The 18,467-nt window shown below is 49.8% G+C and overlaps 6 protein-coding genes across 6 annotated transcripts; 1 reads left to right on the top strand and 5 right to left on the bottom strand.

Moving 5' to 3' along the window:
- Positions 1-217: 217 nt before the first annotated feature.
- BJY04DRAFT_183915 (uncharacterized protein) lies at positions 218-3,012 on the bottom strand. Its single transcript, XM_073710533.1, has 7 exons — positions 1,960-3,012; positions 1,718-1,909; positions 1,485-1,666; positions 1,318-1,429; positions 900-1,244; positions 699-799; positions 218-631 (listed from the first exon to the last, which is right to left on the bottom strand). Exons 1-7 carry the CDS (start codon positions 2,725-2,727, stop codon positions 328-330), a joined length of 2,004 nt encoding a protein of 667 aa, XP_073573896.1. The 5' UTR covers positions 2,728-3,012; the 3' UTR covers positions 218-327.
- A 1,290-nt stretch (positions 3,013-4,302) lies between these two features.
- Positions 4,303-5,250, bottom strand: BJY04DRAFT_183913 (uncharacterized protein). The gene is made up of 2 exons (XM_073710532.1): positions 4,880-5,250; positions 4,303-4,832 (listed from the first exon to the last, which is right to left on the bottom strand). Exons 1-2 carry the CDS (start codon positions 5,051-5,053, stop codon positions 4,536-4,538), a joined length of 471 nt encoding a protein of 156 aa, XP_073573895.1. The 5' UTR covers positions 5,054-5,250; the 3' UTR covers positions 4,303-4,535.
- A 95-nt stretch (positions 5,251-5,345) lies between these two features.
- BJY04DRAFT_206224 (ATP-dependent RNA helicase ECM16) lies at positions 5,346-9,025 on the top strand (the record flags this gene model as incomplete). The annotated part of the gene is made up of 2 exons (XM_073713690.1): positions 5,346-5,540; positions 5,603-9,025. The coding sequence occupies 2 exons, from the start codon at positions 5,346-5,348 to the stop codon at positions 9,023-9,025; spliced, it is 3,618 nt and encodes a 1,205-aa protein (XP_073573894.1).
- A 181-nt stretch (positions 9,026-9,206) lies between these two features.
- Positions 9,207-9,803, bottom strand: cwc21 (U2-type spliceosomal complex subunit CWC21; the record flags this gene model as incomplete). The annotated part of the gene is made up of 1 exon (XM_073715606.1): positions 9,207-9,803. The coding sequence occupies one exon, from the start codon at positions 9,801-9,803 to the stop codon at positions 9,207-9,209; it is 597 nt and encodes a 198-aa protein (XP_073573893.1).
- Positions 9,804-10,306: 503 nt separating this feature from the next.
- BJY04DRAFT_215954 (uncharacterized protein) lies at positions 10,307-11,010 on the bottom strand (the record flags this gene model as incomplete). The annotated part of the gene is made up of 3 exons (XM_073715605.1): positions 10,307-10,357; positions 10,432-10,806; positions 10,942-11,010. 3 exons carry the CDS (start codon positions 11,008-11,010, stop codon positions 10,307-10,309), a joined length of 495 nt encoding a protein of 164 aa, XP_073573892.1.
- Positions 11,011-12,401: 1,391 nt separating this feature from the next.
- BJY04DRAFT_206223 (mRNA-binding protein PUF3) lies at positions 12,402-15,281 on the bottom strand (the record flags this gene model as incomplete). The annotated part of the gene is made up of 6 exons (XM_073713689.1): positions 12,402-12,724; positions 12,781-13,342; positions 13,395-13,673; positions 13,722-15,001; positions 15,059-15,197; positions 15,252-15,281. The coding sequence occupies 6 exons, from the start codon at positions 15,279-15,281 to the stop codon at positions 12,402-12,404; spliced, it is 2,613 nt and encodes an 870-aa protein (XP_073573891.1).
- Positions 15,282-18,467: the final 3,186 nt, after the last annotated feature.

The raw sequence follows: 18,467 nt of genomic DNA, 5'->3' as shown, positions 1-18,467 counted from the left end.
TATGGATTAAGTGTTCATCATCCGATGTTGTACCCATGGTAGCTTTCCTACTTCGTGGGCGATCATATTAGCAGTCTCAGAACGTTTCCGTTTCATGGCTTGCTGAGTACAGGAATATATGCGTATACTAAGGTTCTTGTATCCTTAACAATCACCGAAATACCCTCGGGGACAAATAAATCATTTAGTAGTATGATACTAGAAGATACTAGCACTTGCATTCATGGATCCAGCTGACTGCTACATAGATAATGTATGTATGTATGTTATGTTTAATCCCAGTATTCAGGGCTATTACTCAGCTTAAACTCAAATATTATCCCCGAGTCAACACCATGGTTCCCTAACACCCCCAGAAGCATCCTCGAATTTCCGCCCCGGAATCTTCATCGGCACAGGGACAGTCCCCTTAAAGATAGTAAGGAGGTCATGGTTCTCTTCTTTTCCTTTTGCTTTGCCTTTGCCTTTGCCTTTACCCGCCACTTTGTCATCCGCTGTATCCTCTTCGTCACTGCTCTGCGTTTCGTAATCGGGAGTGGTGTTCTTGACGACCGGGACGACAACGCCGCATTCCCAGTTCCGGCAGTTGAGCTTGGGTTTCTTTGTGGTGCGGTCGGAAACGAGACGCCCCCTGCACGATAATGGTGGATTAGTATGTGTAGTTGGGAGAGGGAAATAAGGAAAGGGAAGGAGCTCACCAGGCACTCTCGGAGAGGTTCGCACTCCCAACATATGCCCAGCCAAGACACTCAGTATTGTCTGTGAGGGGAATCGGGTCGTCTGGTTGGACGTAGAGGATCTATCGTCAAGTCCAATGTCAGTATCCTAACCTTCTAGAAGCAACCCGAGGTGTAGCTCTCGAAACTACGAGATGATAGGAACAGTGAGAAAGAGCATACCTTATTGTGCATAAGCATTCCCTCCCTCACACTCGCGCAATCTCTCAGCACCGCTCTTGGGAATTTCCCATTCTCCCACCAAGTCTTCTGAAAACATATGGTCCCTGCCGAACCCGGTCCGCCCTTAGATTCAAGGACAGTTTCGTAAGACGGGAAATAGATACGGAACCGATTATCTTTCCACTCTTCCGCCGTAGATGCACCGATCAGATGGGAGTTCTTGGGGGACTTTGTGGGGAGAGATTTTGTGGTGCGGAGGGTTAGTTCTGTGAGCCCCGAGTCGCCTTGCGCAGCGAGGTAAATGGATTTGAGGAAGTTGTTATTTAAAGAGCCGAGGGAGGAGGTCTGTAATGTAGTCTTCCGTTAATAACCATGTCTAATACTTGAATCTGTTCGAAAGGGCCTGGGCTGCGCATACCACGAAATCAAGGTTAAGCGGTTTGTTGACGCGTAATCCGAGAGACTCAATTGCATGGCCTAAGCCGCAGTAACCCGTATGCTTCCATGAAGACCCTGTATGTGAGCCGCCACTAGTAATCTCTAGGTTAGTGCACTGGTCTGTATCTCGTCATTTGAAGATCATACATGGTATGTACAAATGCGTAATGCGCAGTCATGCTGAAGTCGAAGTTCTCTAGCTTTGCAATAATATTCTCATGCAATGTCGTAGCTTTGAGAAAATAGACGAGATCCTTATAGAAGTTCGTTTTTGACTCGTCGTTCGAGGCCGAGATGTCTTTCTTCGGAAGATCAATGATGAAGACACTCTAGACAGGGGTTAGTAGTTTACAGCAAAGAAGTAGGAGGGCACTTCACACATTTTCCATGACACCTCCGGCCTCTCCCCAGTCCATGGGGATAAGATTTGCAGTTGGAACAGCGATTCGCAGGTACGCCAGGTGAAAGAGAAGCATGAGCTTTGAGTGCATGCAATTGACCTGACCATCCATTGGTGGGAAGCACAAGCGCAGAGAAGGCATGCTTGCCGTTTCTTGTTCATACTGTAGTTTCTAGTCAATTTAGCGGCGTGCAGAGATAGCTAATTTCGGCATCGACTTACAGTCGCATCATCCTTTGCCTGCATAACAAGAATAAACCGGCTGGATGCTAGGTTAACTTTTGAGAAGAGCCAGTCAGTGTCCCAAATGAAAGCGCTCAACACTGCCAGCTCAAGATCTGACTTCTGTAGAACTTCCTCAATTTTGATATCCTCTTCCGACCTGCGGTATCCAGATGCGAATGTTTTCTTCACCGTACCTGCGGGAAACTGAATTAAAGGGGTAGACGATGGCGCTGCAGTAGGTGTGACCCGCACACTGCTCGCGCTGTGCTGTGTTTCTGTCCGTGGTTGTTTCACTTCGCGGGGTTCAATAGCTGGAGACCCCTCAGCCTTCCTCTTAGCAAGGCGTGCAAGGCGCTCTTCCTCCATCTTCTTGCGATCCAAGCCACCAAGTCCACCATAGCCACCTTCAGTAGACCTCGATTCAGTTTGCTCGCTCGCGTGCGCCTCTTCTGATAAAGGAGCAGGGATGGATGCAGGACCTGGCAATTTTCCGTTTGTCTCTTGCAGAGACATCGCAATAGCTCGTTTCAGGTCCTCATCATCATCTTCTCCATCGTCAGTGACGCTCGCATCTCGGCTGGTGTCTGAGTTCACGATCGAATTTGATTTGGGGTAGATGGGTATCATATCATCATCGTCATCAGTGTCTCCTGTCAGATCCACTACAGGCTCGTTATAGCCGTTCGCTTGATTATGAGCAGGCATCCCAGCGTCTTTCAGAGACGCAGCAATTGCTGCCTTGAGAGCCTCGTCATCGGAATCCATTTGAATTTGTCAAGTTGATGCAGGGAATATTGTAAGTCAAATCGAGGACTTTGGGGGCTATCTCGATCACATGTATTGAGATATCAAAAACATCGGCTTCGGATTTGGCAGACTGCTGACTTGTGTTTCACAGCTCGTTCGAGGTCGGTGTTTACTGCCTCTTTGTGAGCGCGAAAATGCGACTTGACAGGCGTGAATGAATGTGCTTTCCATCAAAGTAAAACCCCAAACTATAATATCTCATCGGCCAAGTCGGCTTGACGTGCTTATCGAGTCTATAGGAAGTGGTTCGTTGAAAAGGAAGAAGGTAAGTTGATGCGACAGACTCCTACTCGCGGCTATCACGTGACTGGGATATGTCCCAGGGTAGAGTGAGCGAATATCCTTTACCCGTGTCTTTCTTAAAGCTACTTATGGTTTCTTTTAGACATAGGGTCGTACGTATTCCCTACCCCTGGGTAGATGAATGACTGCTGTTCATAGCATTAGTACATTGTCGGTGGCAGCTCGATGAATTATAGGATGAAGATGAAGATCAATTACTTTTCTACACTGTATTGCATGGAGAAGGCAAGTTCATCATAGTAATTGAGCCAGAGCCTATTCAGCTCAATTCACTCAGACAGTTAGAGACAAATACAAAACCCTTTTGATTATGAACCTGTCTATGCAAAATAATGCGACGTGCGCTGCAGATATCAAACACATTCATATTTCATCTTCATGGATGCTCTGCCATAATCTTCATCTCAATTTGAATGCTAGCATGACATCAAGCGCGACATAGAGCCCCAGTTATTGCCTGGACGATGAACCTTCAACTCCTTGAGACAGGGCCTGGCGAAGTGAAGGCTTTCAATCGTCTGGACCCGAAGAACCCCGGGTAGGTGGAGTAAGGCCATTGTAGCATGGTTCCTGACAGATTGAAATCGCAGAGTCTCTACCCGCTTCTTGAAGCCTGTTTATGACGAATCGGGACACTTTATTCGCCATCTCGAAGACCAGTGCGAGCAGCCTACATATCACGACACTATCGTCTCTGAAGGGCTGAAGGCTGCGCGAGGCCGTCTCAAGCAGGGAGACCGGCGCATGCGATGTTATCTCTTCCGCCTCCCCCTCGCCTTGAGATTCCGAATTTATGAAGAATTGTTCAAGCATGACGGCAGCGCATTGGAAGTCGGACGGCTCAAGCGTACCCACATAAAGGATTTGTCCATTCTTCGAGTCTCGCACACCATTTATCACGAGGCTTCGATCGCTTTATACCACTCTCTGAGCTACCGTAAGGTGTTTCTCAGGACGTTTGGCGTTTTCACCGCGAATCTTCTCACTCGCTTTCCCAGAGTTTTGCCATGCTGTGGCAACAGGCAGCATAAGTGGATCACTCATACCTGCTTTGCCCATAAAATTGGCTGGCACCGCCCGCTTGGATCTGTCCTGATGTTGCTCGGATCATCGGACCTCAAAACGGCCTTGCAACGTCGCTGGTCGTTTACGGAATTTGTTACCGCCTTGGCTAACAAGGGGCCCATCCACGTCTATAACCTGACTATTGTCGTCACCGAGAATTGGAAGGCTGAGGACTTTGACGAAAGACAGTTGATCGAGGCTGTGTTCAGCGGAGCATTCGAGTTCCTCGGAAGATTGAATTTCAAGGGCTTTACTGAAGAGGAACGAACCCGCCTCTGCAAGCTGCTTTATATCCGCAAGCTTCCCAACTTGAAAGTGGATAAGGAGGAGAAGATACAGGGGCAGAAGTTTTCCATCACAGTTTGTAAGTCGCCCGCAGTTCCTAGCCAGATGATCCTCTAGATGCACTGGAGAACCAGATCAACGATGGCAAAGAAAACGTCTCTATCAGCGTCCACTGTCTCTAGCCCTAGCCCGACAACAAGTAGACGACTTTCATGCGGGGATTTGGTGACAATGGCACTCGCAATTTGACGAGCATACAGCTGACCAACAACTTCATGTCCAGGAGCACGGCCCCCAAGAACTGACGTCGCCGTCAAGTTATTTAAAGGAAGGAGGCCATCGTCTGCAAACTCTGGGATTGTGTGAAGGCCCTCTGTGCCTGGATTTTTGTTTTCCAACGGAACATGGAGCTGTTGATGGTTAGTGCAGGTCTCAAGACTTGAACTGGGCCACAAACCCAATGACCGAGGCGGCCCTTCTGTGAAATTGTGATCATTATTTTATCGCTGAACCTGACGGACATGACATCTGTGCGGACTCCGTTGACATCTCCGGATACTTGCTTGGTGGCTGCGGGGAACGGAAGGTCCAAAGGCTCTTGAAGGGCATTTAAATCGAAAGCGTCCGTCATAGCTATGGTTTCAATGTTCAAAGCAGAGATAGCAATTCTAAACCATGCCCAGCGAAAGAATATGTCTCAGTTGAGGGGAGTGTATACAAAACGGACCTGACAGGAACCAAGCATCGGACGTGGGGTGCATAGGTGCTAAAGCGGTGAAATGATCCATTATCTCTGCTGTCTGGCAGAATCTCACCGCCACTGGAAATTTTCTGGATACTCACTCCAGATCACAAGCATTTCAATAACTCAGCTTCAGGAATCTGGAGTTGCTCTTGTTATCGAGGAGAGACAGAGCGTCAATATGCCAAAGTTTGTTCCCCGTCAGCGGAAGCAGAAGCACCGGCAACAGCAGGCCACAATCGATACCAATGCGGCCGAGGTCCAGCCTGTTAACAAAAGCGAGAAAGAGGCCAGGAAGGAGAAACTTCGGGAGGAATTGAAGGCGCAACATCCGAAGATTTCTGCCAAGAAGCAAAAGCGCTTAGACAAGTACATCGTATGTTCTACCAGTCGAAACTTGAGTCTGAAGTTCAAAAGTCCATTCCTAACACAGTATAGGATAACAAACTCAAAAAGGAAGAAAATACCGCGCTACTAAAGAAGCTCGCACAATCGAAAGTCGAAGTCGCCGGCCTACAAAGTTCGAAGGAGCTAGGAAAGCGGAAGAGAGAGGACGATGAAGAAACTCCAAGACATACCAAGAATGCCGGCGAATATCGCCAGGAAACGGAATATTCTAGCGATGAATCAGACGACCTGTCAGGTATAAAAGGGCCACAAAAGTCAGCGGGGATCGAAGATCAGCCGGCGCCGAACGTTATTAGTGGTATTGGATTGAAGCGACCTGTGGAGCTCGGTGCGGACGGATTTCCAATTCTCAAGAAGCGCAAACGCGCACCCAAGGCAAAGCCACCGGCTGTAGTGAATGAGATACCATGGGAAGGATTCGACTCGGATGGTAATGCTGAGAGTGGAAAAGATGAAGCTACTGAGGAGCCAGAAAGCGACGAAGGAAAACCAGGCACCGAAGATGAATCGGAAGATTCGCAGAGTCAAGAAAGCGACGAAAACAGTGACGGCGGCGACAGCAGCGAAGACGGAGACGAGGACGATGATGACGAGGAAGCAGACGAAGACGAAGACGATGAGGAGGATGAAGAGGACGGCGAGGATGACACTGGTGGGCGCATCAAGCCCCGACAATCAGCATTCAAGTCTTGGGCGCGGCAACAGATCAACGAAGCCGTGGGATACAAGCCTACATCCGGCCCGATCACATCAGAACCGCAGCCAGTCATTTCCAAAGACCAGTTACCGATCAGGGATACTGCAGCGGAGGAGGAGCCACTGCCCCTAGAACTACAAGTGACAAAAGGTAACCCCTACCGGAAAGCCTTCAGCGTTGCAGTCAACCGTCCCGAGGAAGTGCAAGAGGCGCGTCTCAAGCTACCCGTCGTCGGAGAAGAACAGAAGATCATGGAAGCAATCCATAACAACTCCGCCATTGTGATATGGGGTGCTACTGGAAGTGGTAAAACTACACAGCTTCCGCAGTTCCTTTTCGAATCTGGCTACGGGAACCCCGAAAGTGGGAATCCTGGCATGATCGGAGTCACACAACCCCGTCGAGTCGCTGCAGTCAGCATGGCGAAGCGTGTGGGTGATGAACTCGGCCAATTCTCCTCGCAAGTTTCCTATCAAATTCGATTCGAGAGCACTGCTACCAGCAAGACGGCGATTAAGTTCATGACTGATGGTATCCTCATTCGAGAAATTGCCGAGGACTTCTCTCTCAGCAAATACTCTATTATTGTGATTGACGAGGCCCACGAGCGTAGCGTCAACACGGATATCCTCATCGGTATGGTCAGCCGTATTGTTGATCTGCGCAAGACCATGAGTGAAGAAGATCCTTCTGTTAAGCCTCTGAAACTTGTGATCATGTCTGCAACTCTGCGGATTTCCGACTTTACACAAAACCCTAGCCTCTTCCGCCAAGGGCCACCCCCTCTGGTACAGGCCGAGGGCCGCCAGTATCCTGTCACAATCCACTTCTCGCGGCGCACGCATCGTGACTACGTCGAAGAGGCTTACAGAAAGGTCTCCAGAGGCCACCGTAAGCTACCCCCAGGAGCCATGCTTGTTTTCTTGACTGGTCAAAATGAGATTAGGCAACTCTCCAAGCGTCTGAAGCAGGCCTTCAGACCGACACAGCGAGGAGACGCTACTCAGGCCAAGGTCCAAATATCTGCAAATGAGGCGCCACTTGAGGCCGAAGACATGGACTTTGGTGAAGCGGACATCTCTAACACCGCCGATGTCGAAGACGAGGACAGCGACCTCGAAATTACAGGGCTTGATGATCCTGAAGAAGACGAGGAGTTCAATATTGGCGAGGATGAGGAGGCCATGGATTCGTCAACAAAAGTCCACGTTTTGCCCTTATACTCGCAGCTCCCTACCAAAGAGCAACTGAGAGTTTTTGAGCCGCCACCGGAAGGCTCACGGCTTATCGTTTTGGCAACTAACGTGGCTGAAACTAGTCTTACCATTCCAGGTATCCGGTATGTCTTTGATTGCGGACGAGCAAAGGAAAAACAGTACGACCTTGAGACAGGTGTGCAGAAATTCCAAATCGACTGGATCAGCAAGGCAAGCGCAAACCAGCGAGCCGGTCGTGCCGGTAGAACAGGGCCAGGTCACTGTTACCGAATGTACTCGTCCGCCATTTACGAGGGCGAATTCGCCGAGTACACGGACCCAGAGATCTTGCGGACGCCCATCGAAGGCGTCGTCCTGCAGATGAAGAGCATGGGTTTGCACAACGTCATCAACTTCCCTTTCCCTACACCTCCCAGCCGTCAAGGTCTTGCGAAGGCTGAGAAACTCCTGAAGAACCTAGGCGCCCTCTCATCCGACGGAAAGATCACACAGATCGGTAGCAGCCTGTCCACATACCCCCTCTCACCTCGATTCGGCAAGATGGTCTATGTTGGCCACCAACACGGCTGTATACCCTATGTCATTGCACTCGTCGGCGCTCTAGCCGTAGGGGACCTATTTATCGCGGAGAACCAAATTGACCCAGTCCCGGCCAAGGAGTCCGAGGAAAGAGGAGTATACAGGAACTCAGATCGCATAGAAGATACAGCCCGCGAAAAGCGATATAAGGACTACGCACGAGCGCATCGTCTCTTTAGCAAACACGATGACACCTCCGATGCCCTCAAATATCTCTCCGCAATTTGTGCCTATGGGTACGCTCCTTCGTCAGGTGCTGATGACTTCTGCGACAAGATGTTCCTGCGCGCAAAGGCTCTTAGAGAGGCAACTCAGTTAAGACGTCAGCTCACCGATATTGTGCGCACAAATAAACCCGGTCTAATCGAATCATATCAACCCCGGTTGCCAGAGCCAACCGAGAAACAAGTCAAGGCGCTCAAGCAGATCGTCACAGCAGGCTTCATCGACAACGTAGCCATCCGTGCAGACCTTGCTCCTATCCCTCCAGAGATGGAACGCACGCCGAAGCGCGCTATTGACGTCCCCTACCTGACGCTCTTTAGATCGCGCGAGGGGCTTACGACCGAGCTCAATGAACGGGCCGTCTTCGTTCATCCCTCGTCGGTGATTGCGAAGTTGTCGCCAAAGGAGATGCCGCAGTATATCATATACTCTCACCTCCAACAGGCTGCACCCTCGGTTGTAGCGGGTGACACCCCGAAGATTAGGATGAACCCGCTCGTCACGCCTAGCGGTTTGCAGCTCTCAGCGTTAGCTCACGGCACGCCGCTGATCGAGTATGGCAAGCCGATCGGAAAGATCGAGCAACTGGATGGTGTCCCTGAACGGCGTGCTTGCTTCGTGATTCCAGCGCTGGTAGGCGAGGTCGGGAGCACGGGCTGGCCATTGCCGGCAAAGAAGGTGATTCAGAGGAAGGACCCTAAGGAAGGGTGGGTGATTGAAAAGTTTGCTACATAGGATAGAATAGTACCCGGTATATAGCAGCAGAGCAATGTCTGTATGAATTGCATGACTACCAAGATGAGATCTAAACCATTTCCTCCTCTGCTTTAGAATACTCAACGCCTGAACGCCTGGCCGAATTAATGAAAAAAAAAAACCGCCCAGGTTTAAATCACGAAACCTCAACATCTTCATCTTAATCTCTTTCCCTCTCTCGCTCCCGTTCCCTCTCTCTTTCTCTCCTCTCCTCAATCTTCGCCCTCGCACTAGCAGCACCCTCCCTCTCCCTCTCCCCATCTCTAATCCCCAAAGCCCTCTTGAACCGATTACTCTCCTGAATCTTCGCCTCCGCAAGCTCATGCACCTGATGCGCCTTAAACCCCTTCCTCCGCTCCCCACCAGCAATCTTCCCCCTATTCCTCCCCTCCTCCATCTCCCTCGTCAACCTCCCCCTCAACTCCTCACACCGCTCATCAATCTCCTCCTCGCTCAGCACCTTCTCCCCATCCTTGCGCTCCTCTTCAATCCTCTCATTCTCTTCCTCTAACCGCTCCCGCTCCTCAAGAACCTTCACCTCAATATCGCGCTTCATTTCATGCTCCAGAATCGCTTTGTCCGGTTGCCGTTGCTTGAACGCGCCCGTGTCTGAGGAGAACTTGTTGTCGCGGCTTCCGGGGGGTGGGTAGGGGGCTCCCGAGCCGTTGTTGCGCGGGCGCAGAAAGGCGTGGTTTTTTTGCACGTAGCCCGATGTACCGCTGCCGCGTGGAGTGGAGAGGCCGACGTTCGAGGACATTTTTCCTTCTGGTTGATTTATTTTTTGATGGGGGTGGTTTGCGGATAGAGAAATCGGAGTGGGAGCCGAAATCAGTGGGTGATAGGTGGGTTGAGAACAAGGTCTTTTGGGCTATTGTAGCGCTGGTTCGATGCAGGGGGTCACACTGGAATTCGAAACGGCTAATTGAGGGTGTGGAGGTGGTTTGGAGAATCAAGGTGGCGCAGATACAGAGCCAGGCGGGAGCTTGAAGCCCATGCGCCTATCTTATCACGTGACTATGAAACTCTAATCTATATAGATGGTAGCCATGTCCAATCAACGAGTGTCATTTATCCTAGCAGAAAAACATGTATGCTAAGAGGTACGCAAAGGCTTAATTGCCGAGCCAATATGAAGATCTTTCTGAGCAATTGGGGCCTGAAAGCCGCAAATCAGACAACAAATGTCAATTGCGAGCAATTCACTTCCCATCCACCATATCAGTTGTATACTGACTACCCTTAGATTACAAAATCAACCACTTAACCGGAGACGACATGAAGAGGGCCGTTTCCATCATCAATAGGGCAGCCCTAAGTTAGAAGAAGGTCAGCGTCTCGATCATATGACCAGCGCATTGAAAACAGTCATCAAGAAGGAAACTCACATCCCCATCCGTTTCAAACTCAACGACACAGCTCCCATCCATCCCAATCGCAATCCCTATGAAAGTGGTATCGGTCTTTCCCTCTGACTTCCCCAAGCTATTTCCATCCCCATCAAGCACCTCACAGGTCTCCGGGTGACCCGAGAAGGCGCCCTTGCATTTGAACGTGCGAGAGGTGTCCCAGCAGTCTCCTTCAATGGTGAACTCGCGCCCGTCGCCGGTATTGTAGCATGCAGCATGGTCGTCCGGGTATGCCTGGTCGTAGATTGCGTCGCCGTCTTCGTTGACGATCGCGAAGCCCTTGTAGTGGCCGTGTTCGTTGCCGGAGGGGCCGGAGATTGTGCTGAAGTCGCCCATGGACCAGACTACTCTGACCTGGTTTTGGAAAGTCTGGGGTTAGCTTGTAAATGAACAGATATAAGAAGCATTTGGGGGGTTTGGAAGGCTCGCACTGTCCTGTGCGAGCATCTATATACGTCTAGATGATTGAAAGTAAGAGTATGTGCTCACCTTTTCGGCGTAACTAGCCAAGGGGGCAGTGGCTAGGAGAGCCAGGCAGATATATTGGAGGGATGGCATGATTGCTGTCTTGTGGTTGTAGAGAATCTGTACTTCGGTGGGTGGCTGAAGCTATAGATGCGTTCTTGGTGGTGGCCTTCTCTTGACGATACATCCGAGGTCTCTTTATAGCTTCTCTAGAGGCCATCCAGGCCTCCCAAGATCCTGATCATCAAGAATTGAAGTCGAGCCTCCTTCCATGTTCAGTATTGAGTGACGCACGGAGACTCTGATCATCTCACACCTCAGACACCCAAATACACCTTGGACTTCTCTAAAGCGTAGTATACGTACCGAAGTTGTGTAGTATCGGGGCATCTGGTCTACGGGGTACGTACTCGTTCTAATTCTAGCTGAAGATCCTGACATCATCATGGTTGGAGGCAGGACCTTATGAGCGTATATTTTTCGATATACTCGGACGCCTAACCGCGGCTAAAGCACAACAAACCTGCTATCTCCATCTATGTAGGGGGCTAAATTGCTCAGAGCCAACAGGATCACCAGACACTTCTCCACGAGGGATTATCTCTGTTGGGGCCCTGGGGTCGTGGCCCCATGGGGGGCCTTAAGGCCCGGGCTGGTGGCCCACTTGCCAGGGCAGGGAAGTTCGAGGTGTACTACAGTCTACTTGAGTGGTACTATGTATGCACTTGTTGTTCTGTGATCTTCGGGGGCAGGGTGGCCAAAAGGTGGATCGTAATGTAGGAATAGGACTGCATCCATGCATACTACGTAGGCAGTGGAGAAAGTTCCATCTAGCAGGGGTGTAATAATAATACCTAAGTACTACCTAGAGAAATCAAACTACATACACCACCCACTAGAAGATTGCAAGCAAAACACTTCTCCTCCAGCTGACAAAGAGCAAAAACCTCCCTCATTACTGCAATCGCAATTTCATCATCTGCACCCGCAGAGGGCTCGCTATGTGCAAAGGTCCCATTTCATTTCCATTTTGTAAGCCCACGAGGTCAATCCTGTCAAGCACCGTACTTATTTTCCCAGCCTTTGTTCGCCTTTGCAAGACACCGACCCTCCATATTCGGACAGAAGAAAGCAGAACCATTGACATTGAAGGGAATCGTTAAACAACCCTCATTCTCCGTGACATCAGTCAATCAATAAACAAGAAAGGAGGAAACACAAGGAAAAGAAAGCATCCACTGATTAGAAACGTTAAGGTGGCAGCAGGTGGTAAAGATCATCTCGTACAGTACTCCGGCCATGCCCATGTATTCATACTCGCGCCATCATCCGTAACAGGGAGTCAAGAAGCAGACACAAGACGTGTCACCATTAGAAATAGATAAGTCAATCGGAAACATCGAAGATAAATAGCAGCGAGGATAAAAATATGTGAGAAGAAGGGAACGCCCTAGATGACAAGGGCACTGGCAATCTCAACTGTCTCATAGCTCAGAACCGGGCTCAGGGTTCGTGCCGTTGGCTTGATGGTCCGTAGGTGGCGGCGTGGGTGGAGTTGACATAAATCGGTCTTCCACCGAGCACTTTAACGGCTGCGGGGAGGATTTGTGAGAGTTGGGGGGCGTCGTGGATGAATGGTTCGAAGCAGGAACTGCGGAAGTCGTCTGAGGGCTCAATTCATTGATGAGCTTTTCTATTGACGCAATCTGTTTGCTGGAGCTGTACACCTTTAACGTATCGAGCTGGGGCCTAATCCGCGCTATAAGCGCTACCCGCTGAACCCCCTGCAGATGCCCGATAACCTTCTCTGTAAATTTATTAGCCTCTCCACCACACGCCTATATGGTATGTAGCACAACTTACGGATCACGTAGTTTCCGTACTGATCTGACATGAGATCATGAAGTTGTTTGTCATTGGGATCTTTTGAATTTTGTGTGGTCAACGTCACGATCAGGTCGCGCCGTTCGGCATCGGTTCCATACTCGATGCTCTTTTCGACCACATTGCTGGCAAACTTATGCTTTGAGTACCTGAGAAGATCTTTCTTCACAACTGAAATCATGGCGGACCGATCCAATTCATCACCATGTTGAATGACATGTTGTATCACATAGTTTCCGTATTGATCTTCAATAAGCTTTTCTGTTGACCGTCTGAGCTCGTCGAGTAAAAGTCGTCGGTCCTGTGGTTCACAGTGTTCTAGCATTCGCTGAATCACGCGACATCCGAAGGCATGCGTCGCTTGGGCCTCCATCTGCTTTTCGAACGCTTTAACTATAAACTTTGTGTACTTGGGTGGGACCCTCTCAATGGCCTTTTGGACCACGTGGTTTCCGTTCGAGTCGTCAACACATCTGAGAATGTTTTGCTCGAGCTCCTTGACCATCCATGCTTGTTGATCAGTCAGAACATGTTCCAAGGCCTGTTTAAAGGTCAGTTGACTGTTAAATCCTCAAGTGATTGGAAAACAGTACCTTTTGGACCACGCGACACCCATATGCTGCCATGGATAGCGAATAGATCTGGCCTTTCATTCGCTCAGCCATTTGTTTCTTCTGTGCCTGATTGCCGTGTTCGAACAGTTTTTGGATGACGTAATTGCCAAAGATGTCTAACGCGAGCGGCATGGTATTCTCTTCAATTTCCCTGAATACCTTTTCTTTCTCGTCGCTGTTGGCTGTTTCCAACTTCTGTTGGAGAAACCGAGATCCATACTGGTCTCCGCTGAACTCAACAATGCTGCCATATATGTCCTGATTTCGTCAGTCGCAACCCCAATGCATAGGTGAGGGAAATGTTACCTTGAGCTCGAACTTCTTTCCTTTACTACCCACTGACCTAAACTCATGCAGAACAGGGCCATAATTATTGTCCTGAGAAGATGTAACTTCACGTGGGCGTTGAGAGGCAAGAGCTGCCGCAGCGTTGATCTGTGCCATGGGGTAAAGGCCTGTAAACAGTGTTTGGGGATGGAAACTGTAGTCGGCGTACGAGGCAGGTAGCGGCTGACGGGCAATAACATTAGATACTTGGTATGAGGGCTCCGCAGACGGTTGGTTTTGCTGTCTCATACGATACATCGCATTTGGATTCTCCGGCCCGTTGTTCTGTGGAAGGCCGTTACGATAACGTCGGCCGGTATTGGGAGCATTTGGCCGGCCATTGAAGTAAGGACCATCGTGTGTATACTCTGGGGTCGGAACGAGATCACGGTCGACAAGTTGCGGGGAACGTCCGGTGTGATAACCTAATTGATGGTTTGAAGCCGAAACCTCATTGCTGTAGTTCGGCATCATCTGGTAGCCATCATGTTCGCTACCATTGCGGTAACCTAGTCGGTTCAGCGAGGTATCCAAAGACGCGTGAGACACATATGGTGGACGGCTGCTAGCAGCATTGTGCGTCTCGTTCAACTGTACCCTCTCGAGATTTGCACTCAGTTCCGCAGCAGCGGTACCATATCTGTCGGTGAACGAAACATCTGCTGAGTGGAAAGACGGAAAAGATGAATGGGTTGGCCTCTGTGGGGCAAAAGAGGCCGAGTTATGGGAAGAATGGGCATAGACATTGCGGTTAGCATGCTGCTGCATAGAATCCGGGCGCGTCTGAGTCAAAGATGATATGTTCATGGACGCCATATCGTCCGATCGTACATTGTCCAGAGAGCTTGTATATGCTGATTGTGCCTGGAACCCTCCCGCAGAAGAGTTCTTAGCGAAGTTGAGCGGTCTTCTTTCGCTATTTTGATGGAGCACACGGTTTCCCATGATACTTGCCTCTCCAGGGGGAGAAATTCGTTCTGACCCAGCGTCCAAATAAGTCATTTGCCCACCGCCAGGTGACGGACCCACTCCAGAGGAGATAGGTTTCGCAAAGTAGCCCGAGTGTTCGCCGCTGTCGGAATTGATAGCACCGCTACGATCAGGAGCGCGACTCAAGACTGGAGATGTGGTCATGCCATTGCCCTGTCCCCTTGACGGCCAAGGTACATTTCGACTAGCATTCCATCCATCAGACTCCGAGGAGGCTAATAGGGAGCTGGAACCAGATATATTGTCCAGGGAATTGCGGCTGATGGAATCTGAGAAAAGCGAGGTTAGTTTCTGCTCGTATCTACGTAGGGAATCAGTATGCATACCATCTAAACCATTCGCCCAAATGCTACTCATCTTCCAGTTCGCATTGCCGCCTAGGCCACTCCCGATACTCCCATGTGTACCCCGTGACCTTTCAGTCGGCCCCGATGGGTGCATACTGGCGGCTCCGTTCGACTGACCCTGTGAATCTGTCAGCCTATCAATCAGCAGCTCTCGGTTCACACCGTCACTAACTCTTCTTGGGTGTCCTGGCGTGATTGTCATCTCAGCACACCATCAATTTATTGACAATTATATAGTCGTTGCGTATAGTGGACTCCCTTGAGAGTTGGAAGTATGGGTTGCTATATTTGTTTTGAATGAAATAAACGAGTCTAGTTTCGGGAACGAAAAGTCCGATACGGTGTATAAGGCACGGTATCCCTAAAAATGTGGCCAACGCACGAGATCAGTCACAGGAACACGTTTTGTTCAGCGGTGTGGCGTAGTGAAGAAAGAAAACTCACCAGAGAAGGGGGTTCCCCAAGTGGAGGAGTCGAGGTGTAGGGACAGAAGAACGGCCCGAAGAAGAAAGTATGTTTTGATTGAGACTGGAACCAGGTCCGTCTTGATGGGGATTGAAGGGGTGACGAAAGGGAGGAAATTGGTCGGCGGAAGAAAAGAGAAGAGAGAAGTATAAATGTGCGAGAAAACGCAAGGCGGTTAATCTCTCCCTTTTCGTTTGCCAGCGCAAAGTCCAGCAAGTAGCCGTAAGCCAAATATATTATCAAAAGGGACTGTGATTGTTACCGCGCTCCGTGCATGCTCAGCGGGATCAAATTTCGCAGGGCCCTCGTATGCGGGTGGTCTTGCGGAGAGGAGAGCAGCAGCGGAGGAAAAAAGATGCGGGTCTGTTTATCCACTGGCGTTTGAAGCTTGAATGGGTCGTCGCGGCAAGGGGGAGGGGGAAAGGGTTGAGAGAAATTGCAGCTGGTATGGAAGGAGAATGTGCCTGTTGCGCAAATCGAGGAGCAATCCGATTTGATTAGTGGAGCGTCGAAGAGTGGGAATGTGGGCGAGAGACCAAGCACGGCATTAACGTCCAGCAGCTGTGACACAGGCGAAAGCAAGCATGACACCTAAAAGGGCTGTAGTTGATAGATCGACCCGGATCGCAAGTCACTGGCGGCGAGGCACACGATTTTTGAGGGGACGGCAGGCAGATGGGGATGGAAGCGGTGGGGGAACCGAAAGCCGTGTAAGAATATCAACAGTGGGAGTAATATGGAGGTAAAGCTGAGGCTCGAGGAAGGGCGTGCGAGGCAAGGTAAAAATCGTGTGGAGGAGCGAGAGGTGGAATGGTAGCACAGGGAGGAGGGCCGATAGAAAAAAGAGCCCGAAGCAGCAGAAGAGATTGACGAAAGGAAGGGAGCACACAGAGAAACTAGCAGTAAATAATATGTAAGAGGAAGGTAAAAAGCAAATATAGTCGATCTTTTGACAGCTGGAGGATGGATATTTGCAGGTGGATTCTGGAGGGTGGATGATGAGGGAGGAAAATGGGCGATATGAATGGGATAGATAAGCTGTCCAGGTCGAGCTGGAAAAAAGATTCTACGGGTAGGGTAGTTGGTGCTAAGTGTAAGGCTTAACCTTATTAAAAGCCCAGCCAAGTCCATCATCCGGGGTTCAAACAAACTCACTGGCGTAAGCTATCTTCCAGCCCTTTCTTGGTACTGATTTTTTCTCTCTTTTTTTTTTTCAAAGCACTAAGCTCTAGAGACCTTTCCTTCCTCGTTCCTCACCTGTCAAGCCAAGCCGTCTACGCAGGCTGTTGGTGTTGACATCCCAGGTTGCGTCATCCTCTTGCACGCCATGGTTCCCGAATCCCTAGGCAGGCACTCACCCGACTCTCCTGAACCAGATCTTCTTGCCCCCTGCTCAGTAGGTAGTTTGCCTCACAACTACAATGAAATTGTCATAACTCGGCACAGCCTCATTCCCAACTCCTCATGCGGAGGTTACATCCAGCTCATCCATGTCCACAGGCCACAACCTTCTGAGCTTCACCATCAATTACCAATTCTGTGCTAGCTTCAAGATCATACCCGGCCAGCTAAGCCCAAACAACTGGATCCACTAATTTAGTCCGACATCTTGATCGCTATAAGACGGCAATCTTGCATCTGTATATTACCGTCACTTAACACAATTATCAACTCGGAACTGCTCCGTTCATCGCGGTCAATGGGGATAAGATTTATGAGCGCCCAGACAGGCATCGGCCGGCTAGTGGACCATATCAACAACGAGTGCCAACAACAAAATCACGGGTTGTGAATTTGGGGTAGCTACTAGTATAGCTCAACAAGGTCCACATATGCTTATTTGATTGAACGAGGCTGTTTTGCTCGAGTCACTTCGACTATCAAAACTAAGCGATGCTGATATCTCTCCAGCAGATACCATCCACCGGCAACTCCACTATCTATTACTAGTCACTAGTGATTATCCCTTACATCCTGATAATCATGGCGATTTCTATTTCATCACCCGATTTCAAGGGTTCTTCGCCTCCGCAGCAATCACGATGATCTAGTGTCTCCTCACCACGATCCTCATTTCCTAAGCTTTCGCTTCACTTCGTCCCCAACTATCAGGCTGCTGCACCGTGTATATGTCTCCCCAACGCTGCATGCCACAAAGGTCTCTGCTCAGGAATGAGAGGCTGGGGACCATTGATTTTCTTCGCGGAGATTATTCCCATCCAGCCGCCCACCCCCTTGCCGCGCTTCGAAGATAGTTGATCCATACCTTCGAGCACAGAATACTTAGTAACTTCACTATCGCGAACACATTATGCTCTAGACAGTATTGCTCGAACAGTGGTTCATCACCTCAGTGACTACCGGTGTTTGAAAAGGTAACCCGAGAACCAGCTCTACTTGGATCTTAGCTGACGGCGGTATTTCCCGTGAACTGGCTGCTTGAGATCTCAATCGGGAGCAACAAATCATAGCTTTAGTGTCCAAGACTCCAAGCACATATGAACCAGGTTGGTGTCGAGTATGCGTCGAACACACACACACACTCACACAAATGTTGACCTCGGGAACCATATCAACATTCCTAATTTGTTTCAACCTTAATCAACCCAGCACGAGTAACTCACCCCAGTGCCGCCAGTAACCACGAGCTAAACCATACCATCAGCCTGCAGGGCAGTGTGCTTACCGCCCTGGCGTTCTGGTCAGACGACTCACTGCCTGAAGGAGCTACGGATATATAACTACATAGGTACCTTTGTAGATATACCAAAGCAACATATGGATTTATAATATCACCCGCAGAGGCTCTAATCGAGTCGGCCTTTCATTCTGTAAGCGAAAGGCTAAGGTGTCACCACGTAATTCTTTTCATCAACCGGTAATCCGTACTCATGTTATGTGAGCGCTCCAGCTGCCTATAAGC

This window comes from Aspergillus karnatakaensis, assembly GCF_047715665.1.
Source record: "Aspergillus karnatakaensis strain CBS 102800 unplaced genomic scaffold BJY04scaffold_12, whole genome shotgun sequence".
Lineage (NCBI taxonomy): Eukaryota > Fungi > Ascomycota > Eurotiomycetes > Eurotiales > Aspergillaceae > Aspergillus > Aspergillus karnatakaensis.
Note: the sequence above shows the minus strand (reverse complement) of the source record. Positions and strands in the feature narration are given on the sequence as shown.